This window comes from Papaver somniferum, chromosome 1 (genome assembly GCF_003573695.1).
Source record: "Papaver somniferum cultivar HN1 chromosome 1, ASM357369v1, whole genome shotgun sequence".
In the NCBI taxonomy this organism is placed as follows: domain Eukaryota; kingdom Viridiplantae; phylum Streptophyta; class Magnoliopsida; order Ranunculales; family Papaveraceae; genus Papaver; species Papaver somniferum.
This window is the reverse complement of record NC_039358.1, coordinates 138,747,180-138,757,009: the sequence shown is the minus strand read 5'-3', so window position 1 is coordinate 138,757,009 and position 9,830 is coordinate 138,747,180. Positions and strand designations below refer to the sequence as shown.

General features: G+C 36.4%; 1 protein-coding gene across 5 annotated transcripts; it reads right to left on the bottom strand.

Annotated features, from left to right (window-relative positions):
* Window positions 1-4,527: 4,527 nt before the first annotated feature.
* On the bottom strand, window positions 4,528-8,667 carry LOC113302244. 5 transcript variants are annotated; one of them, XR_003336719.1, is made up of 8 exons: window positions 8,432-8,667; window positions 7,711-8,223; window positions 6,933-7,616; window positions 6,462-6,811; window positions 6,256-6,337; window positions 5,668-6,118; window positions 5,445-5,535; window positions 4,528-5,261 (listed from the first exon to the last, which is right to left on the bottom strand). XR_003336719.1 is itself a non-coding variant. In XM_026551150.1 (8 exons), exons 5-8 carry the CDS (start codon window positions 6,288-6,290, stop codon window positions 5,013-5,015), a joined length of 546 nt encoding a protein of 181 aa, XP_026406935.1. In that variant the 5' UTR covers window positions 6,291-6,337; window positions 6,462-6,811; window positions 6,933-7,625; window positions 7,711-8,223; window positions 8,432-8,667; the 3' UTR covers window positions 4,528-5,012. The 5 variants fall into 5 exon arrangements, 4 of the variants coding, with proteins under 4 accessions (XP_026406935.1, XP_026406920.1, XP_026406928.1 ...); XM_026551150.1 differs by having other exon boundaries at window positions 5,668-5,838; window positions 6,933-7,625; XM_026551135.1 differs by having other exon boundaries at window positions 5,668-5,838.
* Between the last annotated feature and the right edge of the window lie 1,163 nt (window positions 8,668-9,830).

The following is a 9,830-nucleotide window of genomic DNA, read 5'->3' as shown; positions in this document are numbered from 1 at the left end:
TAAGCTAGGCATGTTATGAAGTCGGCTTCATAAGAAGTCTCAAGTCTAATTGTTTTACTTCTCTTAGGCTCAACCTTAACTTTATCTTCCTTTAAGATAAGTTCTGACTATTTGAAAATAAATCTAGGGGGATCAACAACACATCTCTAATGAGGTACAGGTTTAAGAATAAACATGTTCAAAGAACTCAGCATCCCTAAATTATGTAATAGTATTCACAACAAAGTCAGAAAAAATCACACCAAAGTCTGAAAAATCAGAACACAACCAAAAATCTATATGTAGAAGTATACTCAGCATACCTTATATGAAGACACAATCAACATTTTTGGTTTCTATCTACTTCTTTTAGGAAGACGAATGACAAACTTAGTCAAACACCCCCACACTTCGACGCATTCATAAGAAGGTCATCTACCTATCCATAAATCATATGGAGTTTTATCTGATCCTTAAGGGTACTCTATTCAGTATATACTAGTTAACATGACTGCCTCCCCCCACAAGGCCGCAGGTAATCCTGAACTAATCAACATGACAATTATCATCTTCTTAAGGATACAATTGTTATGTTCAAGGCTTCTAATTGGTTTTGAACTTCAAGTTTATACATCTTAAGGCTTCTAAGACATCATGCTTATCCCTAAGCAAGTATACAAGACAGTACCTCGTACAATCATCTACGGAAGTTATAAACCATCTTTTACCACAGTGATTTTGGGTTGAACTCATGTCATCTAGGCCTAACTGAATTAATTCTAAAGGCTTAGAATTACTTTGAACATTTGTGCTAAAAGGTTTTAAAGCATATTTGATTCTTCACAGATTTCACTTTTGTGTTCAAAGTCCAAACTAAATTTGGGTACGCAGCCTATGCTATCCAGTTAAGCATTGACTTATAAGTTTACGGTTACAAGCTTACCACATAAAACAATCAATCACATAAAGAAAGCACAAGAATCAACTATGTTCACATCATCAGATTTTTCCGTTAAGCTTATATAGACCCAAAGTCCTATAACTCTTGCTTAAAAAATAACTTCCTTGTTACAACAAGTTTTCCAGATTCAATTAAGATCTTAAATCTTTTTCCTACAATAGAACAAGATACAAGATTCTTGCATATGCTTGGAACATGAAAACTTCATTCAATGTGAGAGTATTACAGATATGAGCTTCTGCTCGACCTTTTCCTTTTATGCAACCTCTATTGCAGATGAGTTACTCAAAAAGAGTTTCTCGACATCCCCTATCCTCTGATAGGAGGTGAACAGGTCTCTGTTTCAACAAACATTCTTGGTGGCTCCAGAGTCCACCTTCTGGTCTCTCACATTGGTTGTTAAAATAACTTCCGACATCATGTGAATAAACTCGTTCTAATTTTTTTCAACTACATTAGCATTAACTTTCTACTTATTAAGGTTTTATGTTGTCTACACTTTACTACCGTATGGCCCGGAATTTTACAAACATAACAATCACCCTTAATTAAAGTAACGTCGGATTCAGTTTTACGAAACATACCTTTCTTATGAAGACTACGGTTAGAGTTGTGTTTGATATTCCCGCCTTTGTCAGCTATGGAAGATTTGTGTTCATCCACATGCGCCTGGTAGCCATGTTCCTTTTCAATTTCATGTCACAATCTTCGTTTATACTCTGACCACGGACACGGTAATTTCCCAATCACCTAATACACCACATCTCACAAACCTTAGTTCCGAAACGGAAGATAAAATATGAGTTTTGAAGATAATATCTAGATTTACAAACTTCGTTTGAACCACCATATCAAAAAACTCATGATTACCCCATAAAAATACTTTAGTTAACAACAAAAGTTTGCCCGTCAGAATTTTTCAGGAACATTTGTCTGTTTTGTAAAATATCAAAAAAATACTTTTATAACTCCAAAAATTCTGAAATTTTACGTGGGTAACTATCAGGATGTCTACTACGTTGTGTCAAAAGGGTTCATCGAAATTCCTTCTAGGTTAAGAGATAATCTCGAAACTGTACAGCTGACCAAAAAATTATTTTTGTTTTTCACTCCACAATTAACATCCATGATTCACAAACCAACCAACCATTTTCGATTATTACAAATTATAATGTCTTAAGATTGTTGGGTGCAATAATCAAAAACAAGGAAAAATCAAATAAGCAAAAGTTATTGATACTTAGCTCCTTTATAATGGAAGTGCTCGATTTGATGAAACGAATGAGCTCCCTATATCTCCGCAACAGCAACAAGGCAAAACTTTGGAAAAACAGAGTGAGTCACGTGTTCAACACGTTGCCCTTGAGACATTAGCGTCCGGCTACACTCAAGAGTGATGCTATAGCCCTCACAGGACGGATATCTCCAGGATAAAACACCCTACTACACCTACTACTAGCATATGTAGTAGATGCTCAACTTGAGCTTGACAACTCCGAAAAAACCGTTAAGGAAAATCGCGAACTCTTGAGAAACGCTATAAAATATTTTCCCTTAGGGGTCCCTCTAAAATATAGAGCAACCCCTTTCTCATAGATTTTACAAAAGTAGTGAATTTCTTTATATAATGGAATAAAACAATTTAAGAAGAAAAACTCCCCGATGTGGGACTAAAAGGTTTATATAGTTTCTTAAAACTACTAAAAATTGGAAACTCCACGATGTGAGACTAAAAAAGTTTCATTCACTAAATAAAACAATAAATTATAATTTTTTATTAAAATTTTAAAAAATTATTTTTTTTGTTACTCGTTTTCCAACAACTATTCGGGATAACCGCTGAATGGTTGAGGCGCTGACTATTTTATCATGCGACAACGTTCAACTACTGTTTACACAGTGCTATAAATTTTAAAGAAGTACGTACCCCACTTTGAAATTTGAGAGCTACTGCATGGTTTATGTAAGCTATGTTTGCATATTTTATTCGTGGGATGTGCATAAAGAATGGGCAGGTAAGATTCAAATGTGATTGTGCGCACAATTGACCATGCTTCATCCTACACGTGGCAGCTAAAGTGTCTATTTCGTATTCTACAAAAAGAATGAGTAAGCATTCACTTGTCCCGGTAACCCAAAACGCATCCCGAAAGCGTTGTTCCATTCGGCGTTTGGTTATAGCGTTGTTCTGTTCAGCGTCCAGCGCTGCTCTGTTCAGCGACTATCTGCTAGAGTAGTCCTATGGGATGGCTAATCTAGCAGCTAGATTAGCAGCGGGACCACCATATAACGCCGAACCGTTCGGTGCTCAGTACTGAACGGTTCAGCGCTTTAAATCTCAGCCGTTAGATCAGAAAATTTTCTCCCAGCACTGAATGGTTCAGCGTTTAGACCACTTTTTGAGCGATGAACGGTTCAGCATTTCAATCTCGCTGATAGTTGAACTGCGAGCAGTTGTTAGGAGAGAGAACTATCAACTAGTAGTGTAAAAAAATTTCCCACACTTTTTTCATGATTTGCAACACTTTTGGGCCAATCTAGCAGTTCAATCTAGCCCATAGGGGTTAGCCTTACACCGAAAGTATCGGGTGTATCAGTCTTTTTTTTTTTTTGACAAACTACCGAGGAGAATAAAAAACAGAGGGGACAAAAGGCTGAACCTCCATGAAAAAAGAAAGAAGCGGAAAAAGAAAGGGTGTTTTACAAAATGGTCACACTTTCTTAAAATCAGTGATTACAAATTGGTCTTTCTCCATCCGACTCACAGAAAATGAAAAAAACGGTAAAATATGTGACTAATCTACCCCTTCTTCTATTGTAATCGTGGGAGTTGAATCATGGTTAACATGCGTCTTATGTGGCACTCCTATGCGCCCATGGCACTGACACGCCACCTGACAGCTTGACAACGTGGCACTCCACCTGGCAGGATGACACGTGGCAAATTTTATGTGGCTGGAAAAGTGACTGTTGCCCAACGCCCTGATCTGATTTTCACTATAAAACTACACACTTGTAGACACAACCACACACTCATACATTCTCAGGAACAAAAATCTTCATATAACCTAATATGTTTAGAATGGGTGGTGGCAAGATGGAAGAATGGTGCAATAGCAGTTCAGGGGAGACATCAGGTAGCAAGAACAAGATCAACAACAACAACTATTGTTGTCTGTGTGACAAAGGTATGCATGAGCCAATTGAATGTCCATGGATCTATTCTGGATGCAAAATGGTACCTTGCAATGGTGTGAGGAAGTTGTTGAAAGCACAAACTGATGATCATGCTGGTGAGAAGTTCTTTAGCTGCTCCATACAAAAAGCAATTGTCCATGGGCAAATCAACCCTGTAAGAAGAATAAATGTAAGCGCACAGTAACATTAAATATATGTAATAATGAACATAACTCTGGAATAGCTTACCTCAAATGTACCAACTGTCTGGAGTTTCAATGACTTTCTGATGTTGTTTTCCATGAAACCAAAGCTGCAATCCTGAAAATGGCAGAACTATGCAAGCAAATAGGCAATCTAACTATGTAAAATGTAATTAGTGACAATGAACAATCAATAAAGAAAGAAAATTAAGTTAATTACATATATATTAATATTCATTAATAATTAATATAAGTCTGTTACTTAAGTTAACTGCTAACAGATGCAGTGAAATCCATTCAAACAAGCACCATAAACATCCATTCAAACAAGCAAAAAAACAACGAGGGACTGAAATTGAACTAAACCCAACACAACATCATTTAACTACCAGCAACTAGTCTTCATTGAGTAGCAGAGAATGTCACTTTCTTTGTCTTTGGTTTAGGGACTGTGAATGTCTGAGAAAGAGTCTGAGACAACCCAACAACACCACCGATGGTCTGGCTCAATGGATGTTGCACAAATCTACCACCATACCTACCTCCCCTAGAACCTCTTCCACCTCTTGAACCCCTGCCACCCCTAGATCCATATGATGCAGATGTAGGCTGAGAAGATGATGCAGTGGTAGGCTGAGAAGATGATGCAAATCCTTTTTCTCTTCCCCTATTACTTGCCCTTATACTGGTACTCAGCTCTGTAGGATCTGGGTAAGTAGTCTTATGACTTCCTCCTTCCACCATAGTTCTTTGTATTTTTGTTTTGGATTAGATCCAACTGGTGCACCAGCACATGTCCTCCTGTTATGACCAGGCATCTTGCATCTCTTACAAGTTCCGACCACCTTCTCACTGTGAAGTTCATCATGTTCTCTCTTCCTTTTCTTGCAAGGCCTTCCTGGTTTCCTCATATCTATGGGTGGGTTGATTTCTACCAATGGCTGCAAAATGAAATGAAAAGGAAGATGAAGATAAGTATAAGTATATAAGAAACAAAATGAAAACCCTAATCTTAAAGTATAGTTTCCAAAAAAAGCAGAAGATTCCCTATAATAATATTGTCAAATGACATAAAAAGACATTAAAGGACAAAGTAGGAAAAGTTAAAAAAAAATACATCATACCTTAGGCCGCTCTTCTCTTCCAATCAGTAACCCCATCTCAGGTGCATAAATTTCCTTGTAACATTCTACATGATAGTACTTGCTGCAATAACTGCATAAATATCCCATAGATGTATCTATTAAAATCACCATTACAACTAACAATAACAGCACAACTACTGAAACAGATACATTAGTGTTGTATTTAGTGCAATAATAAGTGAAAATAGGTAAGAAAGCTCACTCTGCCCAATTGATTCTCATGTCCATAAGCACACACACTACATGTTGACATACAAAGCCTCTAAGCTTCCACTGAACACATGAACAAGTCTTCTCAACCACATCAACTTGAAATACAACATTTGTCTTTGAAGTCACTTCATATAACTTGTCAATAATTTCTCCATTAACCCTGAATGCTCCAAAACATTTCTACATCTCATCAATCAAGTCATGCGCAGTTGACACCAACTTACCATTTTCCCAATTTGCACTCACATTTCTTCTTTTGAACATAGTACCCATAACTAGCTGGCCATACATCATTCCAAGGGCACAAATAGGCTTGTCTATCATATTTTTAATCATGTTATTTAAGGACTCAGAGAAATTGTTGTTTAAGTGCTCACAACATGCAGATGGGTCAAAGAAAGCCCTGGACCATTGTTCTGGTTTTTCCTTCATCATGTATACTGCAGCAGCTAGGGACAACTTGATAAGATCATCCATATTTGCCAACATATATCATTAAGATGACTAATTTAATGCAAATCCATAACTTAACATTACTAAAAAAAAATCACAAAAGTGAAATAGGAAGAGATATTACCTTCCAGTGTCTCTCCTTGTAGCATTTGGCAGCATTGTATATAAGAGCGCAACTTTGATTCCTTGAAGTGTGTCTTCAAGTTCTTGAACATATGAATGATTGTAAAACAGAGCATATCATAAACTAGTTAAACATCTTAAAAGTCAGAAGAATATCAAGATTTAAGTAAGAGTTTAAGTAATACAATAGGATATTGTAAGACTTACCGAAAGAAGTATCTTTTTAAATGTTCAGGGAAAACCTCATCCAATGACTCTTGGAGACCTTTTTTTATGTCTGAGATAAAGGTTAGCTTCCCAGCAGGATGGTCTTCAATAAGTGGCTCAGCTCTTTCATGAATAAGTGCCAATTTTCCCCAAATTCATTTTTGACCACCTTTATGGCTAGAGTCACTATCCCATTATGTCCATCTGAACCAATAGCTGACATTAGACATCCACCATGTTTTCCAGTCAAATGGCAGGCATCGAAACCAATGACTGGTCTACCACCATCCTTCCATCCTTGAATTGGTGCTGCAAATGCAATCATCATGGACTCAAAACATTTGTCCTCACTGAAAGAAAACATACAATTATAAGACATAAGTTGGGATTTTATGTTATACATAATAAACAAGCTATAGTACTATTACTATAAGAAATAAGCTAACTTAGTAAAGTTAGATGCAAACTCACCTTCCAAAAGAGTAATTTGTAACAGAACCAGGATTAGTTGCTTCTATCATATCACAAAAGGCTGGAACCAGCCTATAAGATTCATCATAGCTTCCATTGAGTCTTTCTAAGTCATTCTTATTGCTCTCTATGTAACATGATATGGGACATTGGTATTGTGAGTAGTAAAGAATTGATCTTTGAGTGCATATGGCAGTGGCATTGTATCTCCTCTCTTTATCTTGTCATACAAATACTCAGCAACAAATTCTGCATTAGCTGCTCTATTTCTGGTCTTCAGTTGAGTTGTACATGTATGCTTTAAGTTGAACCTCCTCACAGTAAAAGTTGGTTCACCCCTGGTAACACTTGCCCAGATGAAGAACTTGCAGTCTTGAGATTTCTTGAACCTGCATATAACTTTGATCCTTTCATTTTCATTGGGCTTAAGCTTGTACTGGAATCTCTTCTTAATGGGATAACCTCGTAGGTGCTTCTTGAAGTCATCTTTATCCATAAACTGCATTCGCACAAACATTGTGTCAACATCAACCATGAGTAATGCATTCCCATCAGCACCAGGAAACAACTCTCAATTTCCATCTGCATCAATGTCTGGACCATGCACTTGCTCAAACTGATTGTACCGTGGATTCTGTTTCTGATGAGTTGGCTCATTACCACCATTAAATTGTCCTTGGACTTCTGTTACAACTACATACATATAAGGTTGCCAGTTCTTTATACAAAAGCAAACAAACTAATGATTAAAATAAAAACTTATAAGTTAGAAAATTACCTTCACCATCAGATTCAGAGCTTGAACTATCATCATCAATGTTCTAATCCTCATTACCCTCAGTATCACAAGGAACAATTGCTTTTCCTTTTGGATCTTCCTGCTCACCTTCTTGCTCCACACTGCTGCCTTGTACTTCATTGACTGCATCCATATACTGTTGTGGGTGTACAGTGTCAACCCAGTTGTGGTCCTTAAAGTAATTGTTCAAAAAATCATAGTATACACCAATGCTCATTTCTTCAGTATCAGAAACTGGACTTCTAGGATCATCAATCGGATGACAGACATCTTCAACATTATTACATAGCTGAATGTTCTCATACTCCAACCCAGCTTGTCTTGTTTCAGCACTAAATACAACATTCTCATAATCATTATCATCCATATTCACATACTCATCCACATTCTCAAATAACCTCTTCCTACTGCCACTAATCCTACTCAAAAGAAGGTAAAAAATCCATAATTTCCTGAAATTAGGGTTTATGAAAAAAGCCCCAAATCAGAAAACTAAGGTTTCAGTCAAAAATCAGAAAATTAGGGTTTCAGGTTAACATATAATCAAATGAAAATAAATCAACAAATTACAGGAAAGTTGAAAACACCTTTTTTCATTCATGAATCTAGGGTTTATCAGTCAAAAGTCAAAAATTAGAAGACTAGGGTTTCTAAATGGTTTTAAATCTACGAAAATAGTATAGAAAGGAAGAAGTAATACCTCGTGATGCTTGTGAACATCTTGATGAATAACGATTGGCACTGAGTATCTGTTGTTGAGTAACAGTGATGATTGGATGGTGAAGAACTCTCTAAACTCTAAGAGTGGAACAACTTCAATATAACAAGATGAACAAGAACAGATTTCGAAAAAATAGAGGGAAGATCGGGCATGGACAACCATGATTCATCCGTTCGTAACCATATTCTCCATTTATTCATAGAAGAAGATATCAAACAGGTGTGGCGGCAAAATGAGGGAGGAAATGAATCTTCCCTCTATTTGTGTTAGGGTTTTTGAGGTCTTGATCCAACGACCCTCCGATTTTAGAGATTTGTTCCCACTAAGGCACACGTGCAAATGACACGATCTAGGGTTAATTTGGTAACAACATAACCTGACATAACTCTGACGGGTGACATAATGGTGCAGTAAATGTTGCAGTGACCATTTTGCTAATACTTTGTAACAATGGGACTGTTTTGTAAACCGGAACAAACAACTATGATCATTTTTGTAAATACCCAAAAATAAATTAAAAACAAGAGTTGGAAAATGAGAAATTACATCAACAAACTCATGTAAAGCGTTTCATCCAAAAATTCTTTTCATGAGTTTTATGTAATTTCCCTGTTTCGGCTTCTTCTTGTACAAACCGGGTTGAAAGCTATCCGATAGAGGAGAAGGACTGCCTTCAATCACCATGTTCTCTAGACCCGGCGATGATGAAAATATTGGATAGTCATCATATTCCTTATCATCTGTATACATGGCTAGTGATGTGGTTTGTAGATAGTGGTAAATAAGATTGATTCAACTCGTACTTATGTAGACTCGATTTCAGATTTAATAATAAAAAATATATACAAAGTGATAATAATATGGAGAGATACTGGGACTTAGGATTTCACCAATAATCAAATTCAAGTGATGCATATAATGATTCCTAACAATTATAGCTCTTTTATGGACTCTTTTCTTTGCCAAAGGTGGATTTTGTAAAACATTAATTTTAAATCACAAGCATGGTGCATCAAAAGATCTAAGTATAAGCATACACCATCAAAGGAAATCACAAATAATCAATAAAAACCATAAATCAATTGAATCAGTGCAAAAGTCATAAAGAATCAAATATAGTTACCAAAGAATTGTGAAATATGGCTTCCTCCATCGTCCCAGTGTTGGGGTTTATCTCATGATTTCGAACACACTCTCAAAAGATAGGAACATGGCTCAAAAAGTGTTTAAAGATGAAAATACAAGAAAAAAAACTAGAACAAATCAATCGCAATGTTTATAGAAGTTGCAGACTGACTGTTACAAAAGATACAGAAGAATTAAGACTGCCGAGAAATGATAGTTTCTGCTGCTGTGTATAAGCGATACTTTTCTGCGA